Here is a 20,012-nt window from a genome sequence, read left to right on the forward strand (position 1 = left end):
TTTAATGCCCCTGTGATCTTAATAGCGTAGTACACGCTGGTGGTGCTTAAAATATCCCCGCAGAGATGCAGAAGAGTAGATAAAGAAGTCTCGTTTGAACGCGATCCAAATGATCAATTCCACTCCCTTCCTTCCCCAGCAAAACAAAAAGAAAACCCCAACGCGCTCCCTGTACGGCCACAGTGAGTGCCTGTGGGGACGTTTGCCACTTGCTACGTACTGCAGAGGGCTAGGGAGGAGTGGTAAGAAGTGCCCTGAGCTGCTTTGATATTTCCAAACCCTGATTTTGCATTGACCTGGCTCACAGAGCCAGCCTGCCTGCTTTGCTCCGAGGGACGGCTGCCTTCGGGTCCCTTCTGTGCGGCAGCGTTGTGCCACGTGCCAGAGCTCGACTTCCCCAGCCCAACGAGCTGTGGTACGTCCCTACAGCTCTGGGAGGGTGCTCAGCTCTCTGAAAGCCAGTGAAGAGCTTTATGTTAAAATTTACCCCCCTGTTTGTAAAATGTAAGTGTGAAATTGAAAATCGGCCTCAACTGAACAGTATAGTTCAATCCGGTATTTGTTTCTGTTTAAATCCTGCACGTATAGGAAATCTGAAAAAGAACAAGCTTCCTAGCCCTCCATCCTTCAGAAGGAATTTGCGTTTTGCTGTGCATGGGCAAGTGCTGAGGCAGTTTGCTGGTGGCAGAGCCCCGAGGCCTGCGGTGTGCTCCCACCTCCAGGAGTTGGGCTGAGTTTAGCATAATGGGGGAAAAAGTAATTTTCACATCTCTGTTAAAAACCATCACATCCACAGGCTTGGTATCAGCACTGAGCTGCATTATGCTCATGCTTTTACCTTGTTTACAACGCAAATATTTCAGGGAAATGCAACAAATCCAGCACCTGGAAAAGCACTGAGTGTGTGAGCTCAGGCTGGGGGTCCTGGCTGCGGCGTCCCTGTAGGTTTTATTGCAGCAGAGCAGCGGGCAGAATGAAGCCAAATGAGTAAGAAATTGCAATGAAAGGCTAAAATGTTAAGGTGAAAAGAATAATGTCAAACAGACAACCAAGTGATAGGTAGAAGGCTTCCTAGAGTGGGCTAGCTGCTTTTACACAGCTTTCAAATCAGCGCTGTAGCAAACTTGGTTGTTATTTTTAATAGGAAGCTGTCTAGAAACATGAAACAATGACTTTCAAAGTAGATGACTTCTTCATTTTAGACTGCAGCTTATGTATGTGGAAGAATAGGCATTTCTTCTCTGGAAGCACCAGCCGTGCTTTTGGCACACCAGTAGGGTGCTTTTATAGCTCTCAGCATAAAGAATTACGCTCACAAAACCAGTGAGACCTCCGGTGGTCTGATTTTGTTGATTCCTGTGGGTCCCGATGCTTTATCAAGCGCAAAGCTGACAGTATTTTCTCGTTGTGTTGCTGCAACTTGGCGTACTGCTGTTAACTCAAACAGCAAGAGCAAACCTCCAAGGAGGATGGGCAGGAGGGGAGCTTGCCAGCTTTCTAGTCTGCATTTTTGCAGTAGGCACAGATCGTGTGGCCGAGGGCAGAAGTGCAGCACTGACAGAACTTCACGGAAATGACTGCTTTGGCTAGAAAGGTCTTTTAGGAGGGAGGGAGGAAGGCAGGCCTGGAAACAGCATCAAAGCTGGAGGTCAGAGGATGTCGGGGAATGCCCAGAAAGGTGCTTCGGGGCAGAGCTGAAAGCAAACCACAGCCTGATTCAGGCACTGAACGGGGGTGGGGGGAGAGAAGGGAATTGCAGAACACTTGGGGGATGTTGAGGAGAAAGGGAATTGTAGGAATGACTGGGAGATGGACGGGGTGGGCTGAAACAGCTTCAAACAGGTGCAATAGTTAGAAACAGTTATTTGCCTGAGGACTTTGTGCTTATTTTAATTTTAATTTTATTTTTCCTGCATAAACTCTCCCAGTTGGGCACAGAAGGTAGCTGTGAATTGTGGGTTACAGCTGCTCTAAATGCAAGGTTCTTTGAACTGGACAAAAACATCTCTTCAGTTGTGAGGAGCTGCAGCCAGCAGCGGGTTCCTAACTCAGCTCTCTCGTTTGGCAGAACGGGTACCGGGGCTCACTGCGCCTGCCTCCCTCCTTCCTCATTTCCTTCTGTGATCAGGAAATTATGTTGTTTTTTTTTGTAGCAACATGAACCGTGAAGACCGGAATGTGCTGCGTATGAAAGAAAGGGAAAGGCGAAATCAAGAAATTCAACAGGGTGAAGAAGCCTTTCCGCCTAACTCCCCTCTCTTTGCGGAACCATACAAAGTTGTGAGTTTATGCCATTTTCACAAACTCATTTTTTTGTGGCAGTTCTGTGCAATTATTATTAGAGGACTAAAACCTCTATTGGCTGTCTAGATTTTAACAGCAGCTTTGTTTTTTTTTAGAAGATAAATATTGATTGGGCATCAGTAAAAATAACAAAGTTCATTTGGATTTTTTTTGTAAGCTGTAGAAATAAGTGTGAAGTATTGCAGAGTATTTTGTTCCTTTTCCTTACCTTCTATGCCAGTAGGGACTTTGTCATTGTTTTCTAAAAAATAAAATAAAATGAAAGATCAAAGATTTTGAAATTGAGAACAAAAGCCTTCTAGTTTTCAAATACAAAAATGATTCAGTGCTGCCGAAGCACATCTTTTCTGTATGCTCTAGGGGGTTAAATTACTGCTTGAAAAGCAAACCTGGGACTAGGAAACCTTGGCAAAAAGATCGGGGTGCTTGCCACGATCTTAGCCTTGAAATGCAGATCAGCTGCACTAGTTGTCAAGTCAACTCACTGAAAGCGAAGTTGTGACTTTTAACACTGAATTTTGCATTTTCTCTAATGATTTTCACAGACCAGCAAAGAAGACAAGTTGTCTAGTCGCATTCAGAGCATGCTCGGTAATTATGACGAAATGGAGGATCTTCTAGGAGATCGATCGCAACAGAAGCTCGTTGGAATTCCCAAACCAACCGTACCATCAGCAACAGATGAGAAATCAAACCAAAGTTTCTTTGGTGACCAGAGACATAATACTAGTTCACATCAGAGTAGCAAATGGACTCCTGTAGGACCAGCACCTAGCACTTCCTCGCAATCTCAGAAACGGTCCTCGGGTTTACAGAGCGGGCACAGCAGTCAGCGCGGCAGTGGCAATAACACTAGCAGTAGTGGCCAGAGGCATGACCGTGACTCATACAGTAGCAGCAGCAGCCGCAAAAAAAGCCAGCATGGATCAGAACACTCCAAATCCCGTTCTTCCAGCCCTGGAAAACCACCTGCTGTTTCTTCGTTGAGCTCCAGCCATTCGAGATCTCATGGAAACGATCATCACAGCAAAGAACATCAACGGTCAAAATCTCCCCGGGATCCAGATGCCAACTGGGACTCTCCCTCCCGCGTACCCTCATTTTCAAGTGGACAACACTCTAATCAGTCTTTTCCACCCTCACTAATGTCCAAGTCCAATTCAATGTTACAGAAACCCACTGCCTATGTAAGGCCGATGGATGGGCAGGAATCCATGGAACCAAAGTTATCTTCTGAACACTACAGTAGCCAGACTCACAGCAGCAGTGTGAATGAGCTGAAGCCCAGCAGCAAAGCACATCTAACCAAGCTGAAAATACCTTCTCAACCACTCGATGTAAGTTCCTACCTATTTACTGGGTTCTTAAATGATAGTTCCTTTGGGCTGGGATTTTCCAGCTCCTTTAAAATCCCAATCTACATAACCAAGATGCAGTTTATAGTAAATGCTGTTTTTTTGTTAAATAAAACATCTCTCCTGGTGAAAACCTGTATTTTAAATGGGAAACATGAAATTCTTCCATGTGGATACTGTGATTTTCATTAAACAGAGCCTATGAGACAGTCTGAGAAAGGCTTAACTAACCCAGACAGGCTAATTTTCCTGGAGTACTTCTGAAGTCAAAAGTCAGTAAAATAGTAGGATATTCACAAGTCTCTTGACAAACCTGTATCCATACATTGTCTTTGCTGGGAGCCGTGTTGCCTTAGCCAGGTGATGCTATCTGAGCATATCAGGTTTTCTTTTGAAGCCAGTAGTAATTTCTAGATGTGATTATTATACCTTCACCTAGGGAACATCAGCTAACCCCAAAGCACACCAAAGTGAAAAAGGTTCAGAACTTTGATCAGGTATGCTGAATACAGAATACTATTGGACTAACAACTTTTAATAGTTTAATAATCCTGGAATTGGTAAGGCACAGACCTTGACTACAGCTCACTTGCAAGGAGAGGGCCTTTCTTAATAACAAAATGGCCGTGCATTTCATATGAACTGTTTAAGTGCCAGTAGCGAGAAAAAAAACGTTTGTTCCTGGGATTTCAATAAATAGCAAATTAAGATTCAGGAAACAGATAAGGAAAGTCGAAAAATTATTTCCACCTTCTGAAAGACTTGACACGCTGGTGTTAATGCAGTGAAATGTGTTGTCATTCTGCTTTCTTCCTTTTTGTAGCATCCCAAATGCAGTAGATTCATAGTTTCATAATTATTGCTGTTTCTAGTTTCATGCTGTGCTCTGTTTTACTTTGTAAAGCAGTTTGTCATTACTGTGTATTCATTGTCGTGCATTTGAGTTCAGATATTATGCAGTGGCTTCTTCCAGGGAAAGATTGAAAGCCATGATTCTTTTTTCCCCTCTTTCCAGAAGTTTTTAATATCCCTGACTGCCTAAGATCACTTTTAACTGTCAAGTGAAAAGTAAGAGATTATTGTGGCAGTTTTATAGATCTGGTGTATTTGCTTTTCATAACTGGATGTGACTCATCCCATAAAAATTTGAAGCTATCTGATATTAAAATTAATATTGTTGAAAAGAATTAACGAGGTCTGTTTGTATCTATATAGACTCTGTATGAATTGTGATAAGGATTGAAGTTTCTTTTTAACTGCTTCAAATTCCTGGGATCTTTTAAAGAAAATCTGCTTTAGGAGATGTTAATCTTGAGTTTTGATTTGTAGGCATCAGCATCTGGCGATGTGAGCTGTGTGGATGAAATTCTAAAAGTAAGTTCTCTGCTTTTTTTTCATAAGTTATTTGTTGAAGATACAAAACATTTCTAAGGAGGTGGAAACTACTCTCCAGTTGATTAGTTTCTTTTAAATTGGCTTGACTGCAAGTTGTTACAGGAGGGCTCTTCAAATAATCCTCTGAAGCGGGTAGACTGGGGAAAACTGGAGGCAGAGCTGTGTGTGAGCTGGGCACTGTGCACTGCAGGGTGCACACATCATCTCCTGGATAGCCTCATGGCATTCCTTTCCTTCTAGCCCCATCCCCGCTAATCTAACCAGAATTTAGCCCTTTCTTCCACCTAAATACAGTCATTACCTTCCAATACCTTTTTAGAGTATAATTATTTGTAGCTACCCGACAGCAGACCCTTCCCTTCTCCTCTACCTGCATTATTTTCTCAAGCCTTTTTACCCCTCACGTGGCCTCCTGTTCATATGTCTGCTGTCACAAAGGTATCATTGCCCCATGAGCATTTCCATAGCATATTTCCTCTGACCTTCAGTACTCCATGGTCCTTGGAGATGCTCTGAATGAATACAAGATGCTTTCTTTCCAGCTTCAGGTATTGATTTTCACCTCTTTTTCCTCAAATTTTATAGATTTCCCTTCCCAGGATTTTTCTTTCTACCCCTTTATCTTACATGTGCTCTTCACAGGCTGAAGTGATCAGACGCTGGCTTCTACTTCAGTTTATGTTCAGGCCAACCAGTTTTATTGATTTGTTCCTTTCTGCTTGTTTTGTTGGCATGTCTATTCATTTTCATGGGTAGCAATTTAAGATTTAGGTTTATGTGCAAAATCTTCGTTACACATTTGGGAAACTAAGATTTGAATATACAGCTCATTGAAGTGTGAACAATGAACTGAAAATTGAGAGGTTTACCATTTGAACCAGGATTTTAACTTGAAATCTTTGCTCTGCTTTTGTTTTGTTAATAGCTTGTCTTTTTTGTTTTGGTACAGGAGATGTCCCATTCTTGGCCTCCTCCACTGACTGCTATTCATACTCCGTGCAAAACTGAACCGTCAAAATTTCCTTTTCCAACAAAGGTCAGTGCTGTAGTCAAATACCGAATGCAGTTTAAAAAAGTAGCTCCTATTAAATTAGCATTTTGGAACTCTTTTAAATTCAATTCTGTATTCTTCTGTGTTTGTTTCAGTGCTGTGCAACTCTTTATCTTGCTTCACAATAACATTGTCGCTCTTATGAAAAATGTCATTGTTTATCCTCTGGTTTACATGCATAAAGCACTCTTCAATGTCTGCGAACATATGTATAAGCTTTCATTTTTATATTAAATTCTTTTTCATAAATTCAAACCTTCTTCAGGGTACTCCTGAAGCTTTAAAATGCCACTGAGCCTTTTCCCTGTTAGGGAAATACTTTGCAGCACTTTGTGCAGAAGCAAGCATTGTTTTACCTCATCTAGCAAGCAGTGGAGACTGACTGGTAAATGCTAAGAAATTCAAATGTACTTTTCTGCATAAACTGATTTTTCCTCATAATTTTGAAGTCCAGTTGTAGTTCTGTTAGATCTTACATTTCCAATTACAAAGGAAAAAAAGTTTTTAAATGAGACCTTTTGCTCAAGAAGTTTTGAGATTACTTGCCCAGAAATATGCCTTATTAGCTTCCCATGTACTTAATAACTACTGAAGCATTTAAATTATTAATTGGAAAGAGAAATCAGTTGCTTTTTGCTGCTGCTGACAGCATAGGGCATGTTGCCAAGAGACCTGCTTGAGCTGACACCTCTGAGGAAGGAGCTTGCATTCTCCTACCTTTTCACTCTTGGCTGTTTGCTCCTTTCCCCTCGGGCTGGCTCTCGCACTCCCAGCTGCAGTGCTTTAAGGCAAACTGGCAGAAGTGATTGTTTGCCTTGAACTGCAGCTCTGTAATCTGAAGTGTCTTGGAAGCTGTAGGTAGGCAGGGTAGATAGTTTGGGGAGCAACTTCAACAAGTACAGTTCAGCTTATGATAGCTGACTCGTTTAGGACTTTGTACCTATTGATTAGCAGAAAAAGGTTTAAGGTAAGAATACAATGTTTCTCAAGGCTCAACATACGTCTGAAACAGGTTGAGGTACTCTGTCCCTAGTTTGGCATAATTTTGGATTGCAGAAATTATGCTGGTCATCTTTTAAAAGTTACCTTAATAATCATGAAGACTACACCTTTTCTGACCAGGCTGCCGTGCTAGAGGACCAGTTGCTGCTATCAGTTTCCTGCTTGATCCAAATTACTCCCCAAAACAGTTCAGTGAAATGTGTTTTAAGATTTTTTCCCTGAGATTTCTAAATGAAATCTGTCTAAACAGATTGTCTTGTTCCACGAATGCTTGGACATCAACTTCCTAGCCCTGTTTTTCTTAACATGAAGATGTTTTGGAGTTTGCATGTGTTTGAAAATCCAAGTAAAGGAGCTTTAATACATGAAACAAGCACATTGGATTACTCTTTATAACAATATAGTTGGAAAAGAAGTGTGTTCTCTTTTTGACTAGTTGGTCATAAGAAAATGCTTTCTTGTGAGCACCTGTAATAGTTTCCTCAGTGTGGGCACAAGGTTTAATCTAGGTGATTTACCCAGATGAGCACTGAATGAGTACAGTTTTCCAAAAGGCTCTAGCTATAGCTCATGATTATTTCTTGGTCAAAAGTTCCAGCCTCTGCAAGTGCACATCCACAAACTCCCACAGACTGATGAAAGGTTAAACAGTTGTGTTTCTCCTACTGGCTAGATGTCTTGGAGCTACAGACAGTCCTGTTGTCATCACCCTGTCCTGTCATGTTTTTGTCTCCGTGCATCTCTTTGACTCAGTGTGGGGAGAAAGAAGCTGTGCAGAGATCTGTAGGCCTTTGCCACATCCAGAGAAACTATGTAAGGTTGCACAGCCTTGTTGATGCTTGAACAAAAAAGGGTGGTTGTGTGTTTGGTGTTTTCTTCTTCTTTTGAATCTATCAACCTGGACTGTGTTTCTTCACCCAGTTTGCAAAAAAAAAATTCCATTTATGGCTGCTCTGACTCTTTCGACTTTTTGCCAGCTTTTTTATTTTGTGGCTGCACATCTTAACCATGGAACTTTGTCAAATTCTCTCTCCATATCCAAAGTCTGTAATTTCCTCTGCCTTCTCCCCTCTGTCATTCTTGGCAGCAGGATCTTCGCAGAATTCCAGCAAGCCAGTGAGCCGTAGGCTTGTGCTGCCTGGACCCAGAGCAGAACTCAGAAAACAAAACAAAGCAGTGATTTACTTTAATCAAGCAGTGCTGCTCTAGAAAAGCTCGTTCTCTTTAATACTCTATTTATTTACAAGTGATATGCTGCAGTATTTCACAGCGTTCCTTTTGTGTGCAGAAGCCTGGCATGTTTTGCCTGCGCACATAAAATAGGGCTGCTTTTAGTGGATGGGTTGGTTTTATTTGTGAGGCTGTTGGGATAAGATCGCTTCTCCTGTGTGAGGATAGTGAGTAGGTTGCAGGGACTCAAACCACTGACTGGGGCCTGTCTGCATTATTATAAGTATACCTAATATCAGAAAGTCTTTGAATCAGAAGATAAAACTTCATGAAAATAGGTCAGGGAAAGTTTTATGGATACTATGAAAAGAAACTGATTCCTGACTCTTGGTAAAAACGTTATCTGGTGACCTAACACTCTATAATTTTATCCTATGTAAGGGTTTTTTTGTTTGTTTGTTTTTTAAAGCCATGGGCTCACAGTCAAAATCTCCAAAGCATGTAAAATATATTCAAAAGTCCAGCTGTTTGTTAGAGGGTGGGAGCTTTTCGTCTCAAAGCAAGCATCCTTGCCAGGTTTTGTGCCTGCGTGCCCGTGCGGTGACCTGGAGACATCCCTGGAGAGGTGGGTTCTGTCTCCAGCCTTGTTCAGCGCCTGCCCCGTGCTGAAGTGACCATAATGGCCAGCGGGCAGGTGTGTCGATCCTTTCTCAAACAGAAACTTTCTTCTGAGAAATAAAAATGAAAACCTGAGTTTTCAGACATTCCCCACCGGCTGCTCACAGCCCGATTCGGTACCCACTGCTGTTCCCAGCAGCTACCAGGTGGTTTTTCTCACTGCAGTTCTTGTGGCAAACTACAAGCAGCAATTTTATTTCCTGTTAAGTGTCGTCACTGCCTAACCTCAGTGGTATTCTGTGAAAGAGGTTTCCTTCCTTTAAGATATTTTTAATTCCTTTTTGAAGTAGACCTTTAGAAGATAGTGCCATAGGTAACCTCATGGTAGAAAGTGTATATTCTTATTTATTTATTAATTTCTGAGTTTCTTAAAGAAATAATGTATTCAAAGACAAAATAGGTGGTGAGGTGTTTGGAAAAAGTTGTGTGTTTAAGCATAACTCCTCGTTAAAGTGCACTTAACTGAAATATTGCACTGTGCCTTAGAAATAGGAAGTTGACTGACGCGAGCAGTTAGGGGTTTCTGCAGAATTCATGCTACGTATACTGGTGAGAATGGGTGCCAGTTCCTCATCTTGTGCTCACCCCAGCACAGATGCTCTGTATCTGTAGATGTGGTATTTTGATTACGATATGGTCTTTACTTCTTTTTTGACTTGAGTTTTATCAGTCCTGTCTAAGTTAACGGTAGGCAAAAGGAAATTGGGGAATCACGCTTGCACTCCTTGAACTTGTGTCAAAGATAAAAATCTGTTTTTGTTTTGAAGGAGGTAGAGCTTTGCTTTCTGTTGAAGTCACAACACTTTTTTCCAGCTTTGTCTTCTCTTTTCACTTTGGGTATAGTTAAATTTTATCTATATTATCCCTTTCTTTCATTCAGTTTCTTTCATTAGAGGCGTTTGGAACACCACGTGAAAATGAAGTCTCCTAGGAAGGTGTGGTTTTGAGAGAAGTGATGAATCTGTTCTTCTAGACCACTGACAAAAAACTTGTCCAAGACATTATTTCAACTGCTTCCACTTTTGAAATAAAGTTGAAGGAAGTTAGAGTTAATCTAAGCACGCCTTGTTGCATAAAGCTTTTGTTACGTTTGGAAATCACACATACAGCCACTCAGCACACCAGTGAGCTGGCTGTTAGGGAAGACTGGTTAATAGCTACAACCCCTTCAATTCAGTGTTGTAAAATGTGTGCGTGTGACTTCATGGGTTAACTCCATTTTTTCACCTTTCATGCTTAAAGTCAGCGTTTGTCCTCGTTTTAAAATGAGGTCAGGAGGGTCCTGGTTTGAAATGGCGAACTGGTTTAGACATTTTTCGGTAACTCGGTACTCTGCATATTTGTTTATTGAAACAATATGTTAGTGTTTGAAAAGTTTGATAATGTACTTTTGGGAGACAGAAGTGGTTTTCTGGAATGGGAATAGCAAAGATCACACCAGTGCTAAAATCTGCAGGGCTGCATCTTTCAAGGCTAGACTTGTAGGTAACAAGTCTGTTACGTCTCAAGGCAGGTAATATCGCTGTTCATTGGCTTTGGTAGAAGTGAATTGCCTGATTACATGCGGATTTGGCTGTTTATCGGGCCGGGGGTGGGGGCGAGGAAGGGAAATGATCTGTTTGTCAGCTGTGCCTGCCTGCGTTTCCCCAGGAACTCGTGCAGAGCGTTCTGAGACGAGGAGTTGGACGCAGCGTTTGTGCAGGGCTCTTCGGATTTCAAATTTCATTGTCTCATGTGCTCTTCTGTAGCTGGGATTTTTTCATTACTATGAGCTTTAGTATACTCATTAATTGTTCACTGAGTATTAGTATGCTCATGGCTTGTCCGCCAAGATGCTGTATGTGTCTGAAAAAGAGAAGAATTTGAGTGAAAATATGTAAAGCTAACAGCAAGGCTTTCCCCGCTGTATAAGAAAAATAAAAACATACCAAACTGCTCATCTTCATGCTAAACAAACAGATAGGATTTCTGGAAGTTACACAGAGATTGAGTTTCAGATACCAAGAGGTACAGCACAAGGCCCTTAAAACCTGGCACGTAGGGATGGCCGAGCTCCAGATGAGGAACATGAAGTGCTCTTTCCATGTGCTTGCTGTTCCACTACGGTTGGTGAAAGGAGTTTGGGCCCAGATAAAGAATCACTCTTTGCTATGTTGTTGTTGTGTGTGTTTTTTGGTGGAGGAGTGGTTTTGTTTTGTTTTTTTTAAAGATGCCATCCTTTAAAGTCAAAGAATAGCTGGATGATGGCATGGTTTTTGGTATGTTAAAATTCCCTTTGAAAAAACTCCTATGATCTTTTTATTCCCTTAGGAGTCCCAACAGTCCAGTTTTGGCACTGGAGAACAGAGTAAGTATATTAAACTTCCTTTAATACGTGTAATGTTTTTGTTGTGATTCAGTATTTTTAGTATCCTCCTAAGATGTCAGACTTTTTAAAGAGACTTTTCCAGACTGGTCATAGCATGGAGTCTAGGTTAAGATTTTCTGTACTTTCTCAAATGTTGACTTACGAAATAACATTTGATTTTCTTCCTAGTTTCTTGTTGAGAACTAGAAAGCCAGTAACAGCCTTGCAACTCTGTTGTATCTGCTAGGGGAAAAAAAAAAGTATCTTTAATTTGTCATATTTTTTAATTCTTGAAAAGGTGTCTTTTTGGTTGATCTGAATGAAAATAGCTGAGTACTAAAAACAGAACACCCTCAGATAAAACCTCTAGATGTAATAGAAACTAATAGATTGCATAAGTTCATGTTTTAGTATTTCTACTAAAACATGAACTTATGCAATCTATTAGTTTGAAAAAGCACATTGCATTTCTCCTTTGCCATGTTCATTTTTACTTTGTGGATATAAAATCAGAAGGAAAAAAAAAACAATCAAGAATTCTTACAGCAATATACTTAATAATCTTGAATTCGTGTTCCAAAATATATGTCTGTTTTTAGACAAAAGCAGCTTTTATTCCTCTTGAATTATATCTTTAATTTGAATATTACTGAAACAAGTAATTTAACCAGGTAACAAACCTAGAAAAATTGAATTAGATTTGTGCTGTTGTCTTCCAGAAGTCTTTCCACTCCCTGTTGAAGTGATTAAACAGATTAAGTAGTAAAAGCATAATGGGTTATTCTTAGGTATTCACAAGCAGCTTAATCTAAACACCTAATACAGTGGGGAATTAAGGAAACAAAACGTAATTCCCTGATGCTAACAAATAGACGTGCGTTCCGGGAGCAACTGATCTCTCTGTATGTGAATGGAGAGGCTGGATAAATAAAAACATAGATCTGGTTTTCAACTCCTGTTTGAGTTTTCTGGGAAACTTATAACATTCTTGTTCCTGTTGTAGTATGCTTAGCAATATACCAGAATTAAGGGGAAGAATAAAACCCCAAGCTGAAAAGCAGATTATATCAGTATGTATTTTGACTGTAAGAATTGGTTTGAGTGAGTTTTCTTTTTGGGTTTGAAGGTTGCTTATCCACTAAAAAGCTGTGTAGGGATGCTGAAAAGTCAGGAACCTGACAGGTTGACCTGTATCCTGTACCCAGCATGTGGAAGGCAATACGTTAACCTTGACAGAAGCAAAACATTTTTTCACACCATCAAAACCAAATTAGGCACGTATCAGTTTCAACAATGATGATTTAAATAACTTTCAAGATTTTCTCGGTTAAATTAGTTGTTTTACTTGGTGTTTTGTCTCTGCATCCGCTCACTCTGTTGGTCTCTGGGAGACCGTACCTGGTGTCTGCTGGTTCTTCCTCTCTGCCGTTCGCTCAGCCGTTCTGGGTTTGTTTATCCAAGACTGTTTACTTCTGGCAATCTCGGAGTGACTATTTTCCTGTCTGAGTTTAAAACTATGCACTTTTTTCTTCTAGAACGATATAATCCTTCATCAAAAACATCCAATGGTCATCAATCCAAATCGTAAGTAGCTGTTGAGAAAACATTTCTCAAATAACTGTCGAATTTTAAGAGATTGGGGAAAATAGCTGTTTTGTTACGTGACTGTGTCGGTTCTTGCACAGACTCTTTAGCATACTTGTCCTAGGCTGGCAGAAAACAGGGATCGTTTCCTGTAAGCCCTTTGCAGGGCCAGTAGAGCAAATACGGTGTATCGGTATGGGTAACAAACACACCGTGCCTGCCTTCCTTGCCCCTGCTTTCGTCAGCTATCAGGATAGGTGTGCAGGGGTTGGACGTAGGAACTGGAAGCGTGTAAGAATGGGCAGGATGGGACAGGACATACCAAACGTGTGCACTGCAGAGCTGTCAGCTAGGAGCAGCTTGCAGCAGTTGCACAGCCAGCCAGGATGAGGAACTGTTTTGTTATTGGAGGAGATAGAAAATTGGGTTTGGGATCTAGTGAAATTCATGCTACTCAGTCTTTTAAGTGACCAATAAACATTTTTGTCAGTTAGGTACACAGACCCAACGTTATGCTTCCTCAGTCATACAACTGAAAGAAAAAATAAAAAGTAACTGGAAGATTCTAGATGACTGTACTCCACCACCCTTCTCAAACCTGAAAATTGATTATCTGCTGCTTAAAGATCATTTCCAAACAAACATGACCATAAAAATAAAGTTTTACCACCCGACTGTATGTTTCATAAAAGTGATGATAGATTCTGAAAATCTGGTATTCTGAGTTAATGCTTGCTGCGATGCAATTACAAAATGAAGGCTAGTTCTTCTGCTTGTCCGTGTACACATTACAGTCTTAACAAGATTAAAAAGCAAATGACCTGTGGGAAGGAAATAGAAGATAATTGAAGGCCGATTTATTTATTTATTTTAGACTTGCAGTCAATTTCCTGAAAACATGAGGTTTAAGAAGATGCTTATATGCAGCCATTTCAACAAGTAGGAGAAATAGGAGTTCGCTGTTTGACTTTGCTTTTGTTTTGGTAGTGGAATTCTCCATGAAAGGACTGTGCTATTTCCAAAACAAAATGCAAGAACATCTAAGGACAAGATGTAGCATTGTGCATTAGTTGAACTGGGGTGCATAGGAAGAAGGATTAGAAGATGTTTACTGTTGCAGTAGACTTTGAAACAAAGTGATTGTACTCTGTTCAAAAACCTCAGAAAATGACATAAATGTATCTTTTGGAAAAGGATAGTAGTGGAAAGCATTGGGAACTAGATCTAGAGGTTGGCGTGTCATTTCAGGTTATTGGTAGAACAACTATACTGTGAAATTCAGATATACCAGACTTTTAATCCTTTCTCATCTTCTTTTTCCAGATGTGAATCGAACCAGACAGAGTAAGATGTCTTATTTTTGTAATCCATTTTTTTTAAATAAGCACAAAGGCAATATACCCCACTATATGTTTTCAATGTGTTCATTTATTTTCAGTATTGTGAAATAGGTGTGTGTAATTATAACTAGCTTAAATAATAGGGTAATTATAACTTTGAATAATAATAGAAAAATTATAGTTTAATACAGTTGTGCTTTTGCCATGAGACGGGAAACAGCCACTTAATTTTATTTAGCACAGTGTTCTTGGTCATTGTATGTGAGAAGTTGAACATCCAGATTTTAGCTCTTCCTGCATTAGTAAAATGTATCAGATTTCCTTCCTAAATTTGACAGACTGAACAAAGGAATGAAAGTACTAGAGTCTGTATTTTTCTTTAAAGAATGACTTAACTCGCCATTCTTAAACAATTAAATGTTTTAGAATGGTAACTTGCAGATTTCACCCACGCAGCCTGCTCTATAGCATAAACAATAGCACGTTGGAATATAGAAGAATGCTTTGACTGTAATTAAAGTACATGGAAAAACTTGTCTCACTTTCTCCCTTTTACTTACAGTATGTTGAAAGATGACTTAAAGCTTAGCAGTAGTGAAGACAGCGATGGAGAGCAGGTATGTTCATTCAGTACCAAAGTTTCAGGGAAGTATAGCAAGCACGTTGATAATTTGGTAGTTCAGCAGTGGTCAGTACTCCCAACAGCAAACCGAGCAGCTCCAAGATTTGTAATTAAGAAGCAAAAATCAATTAGCAAGTTTCTAAACAAGCTCCAGCTATTCCACAATACAAACTTGGGGAAAATCATCTGTTTTGTGTGAATAGTATGCTTGTACCTAAAGACTCTTGCCTTTCTGATTTCAAATGGACTTTCTCTGAAAATAAAGAGGAGTGTACTTCATAACATATGTAACGGCCTGACATTTAAAGGTAGAACCCTTCATGTTCTTCCATGCTGTCTAACACATGCATGGCATAAACATTTCTGTGCAGGGACTGTGTTTGGGATGATAAGAGCTACTGTGTTTGTGTTTTACTCCCAGGTTTTATCTGTAACTGGGTATAGCAGCACCTTTATTGCTATAGATAAGTCTTTTTTTTCTTCTTTGTCAATATTAATGTGCGGCTTCTGCTAAAAATGGCATTTAGCATGCTAAATTAAAAATACCTGTAGGGTCTATACTAAGCAGCAGTAGTCCACTCTCCTTTTTTTTTTAATTTATTTTTTTTCCTATTCCCACTTCTATTACTTGATTTGTTTTCTCACGTGAAAAACTTGAAGATAGTGCATTTACTTGGTTACCTACTGGCACTCTGGCCATCTCTAGAATAGGATCATAGAATTTCAAATAACCTGATACAAAAAGATATTAAGGAATGAGAAAATAGGATCTCTCAGAATACAGGGGACTCTAAGATGACATATCTGTGGTAAAAACTTGGAGAGAACTCTGATTTGTTTTTCTTTCTGTTCAAGGAAAATTGAGACAACTTTCTCAAGTACTGAATTAAAACACTGTTCTGGCAAAATATTTTAAAATTTTAAGGCTCTAAATTGATGCTTTGCGACGTAACTGTATATGCAATCCTAAAGTAACTTCCAGAAGCTTCATGCTCTTCTTCTTAATTGCAGGATTGTGATAAGACAGTGCCAAGGAGCACACCTGGAAGGTAGGCATTCCTGCTAGATTGCAGCATAGAAAGTAAAGCAGTGATATTCAGTCCAGTCAGCACTCATGACCTGATCTCATTTCTAAAACCTCTGTCTTTCCTCTTCTGTTAGAGCAAAAGGTGATGAAAATGTAATCGGTGATTAAATAGCATTTATCCTGCAAATTATACTAACCACTTTTTGAAGGGGAGGGGGGGGGGCAAAGGCTGTTGTTTGTTTCCAGAGTAAGTTGCATTCTGTTGAACTTTTAAGCAAATGTTAATTAAAATGTTAGGTTTCATTCTTCCTAATAGAAAGATTTCTAGGATGTGTTTGTGCCTTGAGTAGTGTTTCTTTATTTTTCCTCATTTTTGTTTTCAGTAATTCTGAACCTTCGCAGCATAACAGTGAAGGAGCAGATAATTCAAGGGATGACTCGAGCAGCCATAGTGGATCTGAAAGCAGTTCAGGATCTGACTCTGAAAGTGAAAGCAGTTCCAGTGATAGTGAAGCTAATGAACCATCACAGAGCGCATCCCCTGAGGTAGGATGTGACATGTATTCAGGCTGTCTTCGTTAGTTTGGCATTCATCCCGAGTTTTAAAAGCAGAAAAATTGAATGTGTTCTCAAAGTGGTTAAAAAAAAAAGTTGAGCTGACACATGTGGAATCATTCCCCCATCTGCACAGTGTTCTTTTGCTGAAGCACCTGTAGTTGGACAGAGTAATGGTGCTTTATGTAAGCACACATTTGATGTTCCACTTCGAGGTGATTTTTACCACCGGTTACCTGGTGGAGTGCAGACCCTGGGTATGGTGACAGTATCTTAAAAAACTGTGGTCTTTTAGTCTGGGTAGCTATGGCAGCAGGTATCGCCTCTGGGTAGCAGCTGCTCTGGCTGAGGGGAAAAATGAGAACTGCTATTTGTAACTATATTCATCAACTCCTTTTATTTTTGTTAATTAGTGGTATCAGATGTTTGGTGTACCTCTTGCTTAGGCATGCAGCACAGTAGAGGTGTCCTGCAGAAAATATGGAAGAAATGTAAAATGCTTAATATAACACTGCTGTTTCTTTTTTTAAATTTTGTTTTTAGCCAGAACCACCGCCAACAAACAAGTGGCAACTGGATAACTGGTTGAACAAAGTAAACTCGCATAAAGTGTCACCAGCTTCTTCTGTGGACAGCAATATCCCGTCCTCACAAGGCTACAAAAAAGAGGGACGGGATCAGGGGACAGGCAGTGGGTACGCCGATCAAAGCGGATCCAAGGATTCGATTTCATCTACACCAGGGCGAGATTCCAAACCCACCCAAAAGGGCTCAGAGGGCAGTCGTGGCAGGCAGAAATCACCTGCACAGAGTGACAGCTCAACACAGAGGAGGACTGTAGGTAAAAAGCAGCCCAAGAAGGCAGAAAAGACATCTGTTGAAGAGCCTAGAGGAGGTCTTAAAATAGAAAGTGAAACCCCAGTAGACATGGCAACAAATATACCTTCAAACAGGCATAAGGCAGCCACAAAAGGTTCCAGAAAACCTAACATAAAGAAAGAGCCCAAATCTTCCCCTCGGCCTACAACGGAGAAGAAGAAATACAAGGCTTCGAGCAAATCTGCCCAGAAATCCAGGGAATTCATAGAAACAGATACCTCATCCTCTGATTCAGATGAAAATGAAAGCCTGCCTCCTTCGTCACAAACACCCAAATATTCTGAGAGCAATAGGACTCCTGTTAAATCTTCCATGGAGGAGGATGACAGCTTTTTTCGGCATAGAATGTTCTCTCCTATGGAAGAGAAAGAGCTTCTTTCACCACTCAGTGATCCTGATGAAAGGTACCCACTTATTGTGAAGATTGACCTGAGCCTCTTATCAAGAATACCAGGGAAGCCTTACAAGGATGCTGACGCGCCCAAAGTGGAAAAGAAAACCGTACCAGAGAAGCACACAAGAGAATCCCAGAAGCAGCCTTCTGACAAAAGCTCTACAAAAGGCAAAAGGAAACATAAGCAGGTGATGACTTTGTAGATACAATTTTGCCTGTTATCTTAGCCCCTTACTGCCTTGCTACAGGGGTGAAGTGTATAACACAGCAACCCACATCGTACCTCACTGTTGTGATGCTGAGTAATTCAGGAGATGACTTTGGCCACTGTTTTGTGTAGAATATATTGATCATTCCTGTGTCGTTGTACTAGGGGTTATTTGAGTTTTCTTTTGGAGTGAGGAGGGAAAGGGAGAAGGTTGTACATGGAGGTCTGTGAGCACCAGTGAGAGCTCGTGGAGGTTGCAGTGCTGCTGTACCTCTGAGCACTGCATCCTGCGCCCTCCTGCCTCCGCTCCACCTGCCATTAGTCCCTGTTGTACTGCGGGCCAGCTCAGGCTGCTAATCCAAAGGAAAATCCACCTGGCAAAAAAAAAAAAAAGTGTTAATGTGGATCACTTCAAACAGCAAACGATGCATTTGCATGGGAGCTATTGCCAGGACAAGGGACGGGCAGAAACAGACCTGGGGCACAGCAAGAGAAACCATAAGCTCAGGGGTGCTGCTTTACTGGGATTGGAAGTATCCCTCCATAACAGTGAGGCTTTTCAGAAAAGCATTTAATCTTCTCAATTAAATAAAAAGCAGGAATCCCAAGGGACAGTAAAATGGACAGGTATTAATGAGGGATCTGAACAGAGTTAGCACTGCTGGGAGAAAAATAGTAGGGGGTAGCTACTAGTATAATTTTAACCTGCTTTTGGAAAAACTCGGTAGAAGATGCACAGTCTGTATAAAGAGCAAATCTGTGACTGTCATTTGCTGTTGTTTTCGTGATGGTGATGCTCAAGGTTGAAATACTGGTGTGACAAAAGTGTAACCTTCTGGGTTTGAGTCTGGGTTCTGTACCAGGTGGCGTACTCTGTGAGGCCCTAAGTTCTGGTTTATTCTTTGTATTTCTACTTCCAGTGCTTGTTGAAGACAGCTTTAAAATGCACCCTCAAAACCCTTTGACTTTAGGATTTGTTTTATATAAAAACTGGTATTCAGCATCTCTTCCTTTACAGCCAGCAAGACTTTTACTGTTTCTGGTGTTCGTAGGACACCTGCTTTAGGCTCCCAGCATAAAATCTGTTTCCTGATCTCTTATTGAAGCTTTTGGCTTTTTTTTCCTGGTATTTCGTGGTAATACTTTTGTTCTAAAATGTACAATTTGACTGCCACTTTTTTTTTATACGGGTTGGTAATTCAGAAGTCAGATTTTGTTTTTCTTTGTGTTCCGATCTCAGGGTTCAATATCTGGTCAAATATTTGATGCAGGCTAGATGCTTTGAGGAATGTTTTTATGGTCTGTACACTGCACAATATCTACTAAATATGAAACATTTACAGCTTCACTGAGATGATAATGTAGACATTTGCCTGGATGTATTTCTTGTTTGCTTTATTCAGAATGAGGATGAAAACAGAGCCAGTGAAAGCAAGAAAACAAAACTGGAAGAGAAAGCTCCATCAGGACACAAGACGTCTAGCAGTAGAGAGTGAGTACCTTGGCTGTTTTCAACATGAAAGCTCGGGGTGATCAAGAAGACCGATCTCCCCCCCTTCCCTTCCCTCCACAACAGTGTCTCCTCATTATTATTTGATGGGTAAAATTTCATTTCTTCTTATTCTTGAGACTGATTTAGTTCAGTTTCTGCTAGTAGCTGTTGGAAATTGATTTCCATAACCAAAAACATTGACCAAGCACATTTTTTTACTTAACAAAACTAAGGTAAACCCTAAAGTGAAGGGTTGGTTTATTATGGAAAGTACACTTCCTGTTTTTTTTTTCCTCTGACGTATGGTGTGTTTTTTTTCTAGAAGTAAGCTGTGCCTCTAGGTTTTTGATCTTGCAAAATCCGTACTTTTAAATTAACCTAATCCGTTAATTCTCCATTTAGCAAGTATGTAAACTGAGAATAAATTACTCAACTGACATGTGGGATGCTGATGGCATTGAGACTTGGATCCATGGATTTAGCCTCAAATTTGCTTGACAGATTAGCTGTAGTGTAAGCGTCACAAAAAATAAAACAATGCAGACTTAGCAAAAACAACATCCTTCAATACCCTTTTACTTGCAGGTTATTTCTGCAATTTTGTAAATG

The 20,012-nt window shown here is 40.4% G+C and overlaps 1 protein-coding gene across 2 annotated transcripts in view; it reads left to right on the forward strand.

Moving 5' to 3' along the window:
• AFF4 (ALF transcription elongation factor 4) overlaps window positions 1-20,012 on the forward strand; it is a 46,200-nt gene that overhangs the window by 12,538 nt on the left and 13,650 nt on the right. For both annotated transcript variants that reach the window (XM_068698001.1, XM_068698002.1), the window contains exons 2-13: window positions 2,154-2,280; window positions 2,850-3,641; window positions 4,989-5,033; window positions 6,004-6,090; window positions 11,266-11,302; window positions 12,838-12,886; window positions 14,210-14,230; window positions 14,789-14,843; window positions 15,860-15,897; window positions 16,259-16,421; window positions 16,974-17,891; window positions 19,315-19,403. In XM_068698001.1, the coding sequence (XP_068554102.1) occupies window positions 2,158-2,280; window positions 2,850-3,641; window positions 4,989-5,033; window positions 6,004-6,090; window positions 11,266-11,302; window positions 12,838-12,886; window positions 14,210-14,230; window positions 14,789-14,843; window positions 15,860-15,897; window positions 16,259-16,421; window positions 16,974-17,891; window positions 19,315-19,403 (2,417 nt within the window). In that variant the 5' untranslated portion in view covers window positions 2,154-2,157. The remainder of the gene's footprint in view (window positions 1-2,153; window positions 2,281-2,849; window positions 3,642-4,988; window positions 5,034-6,003; window positions 6,091-11,265; window positions 11,303-12,837; window positions 12,887-14,209; window positions 14,231-14,788; window positions 14,844-15,859; window positions 15,898-16,258; window positions 16,422-16,973; window positions 17,892-19,314; window positions 19,404-20,012) is intronic.

This window comes from Anas acuta, chromosome 14 (genome assembly GCF_963932015.1).
Source record: "Anas acuta chromosome 14, bAnaAcu1.1, whole genome shotgun sequence".
NCBI lineage: Eukaryota > Metazoa > Chordata > Aves > Anseriformes > Anatidae > Anas > Anas acuta.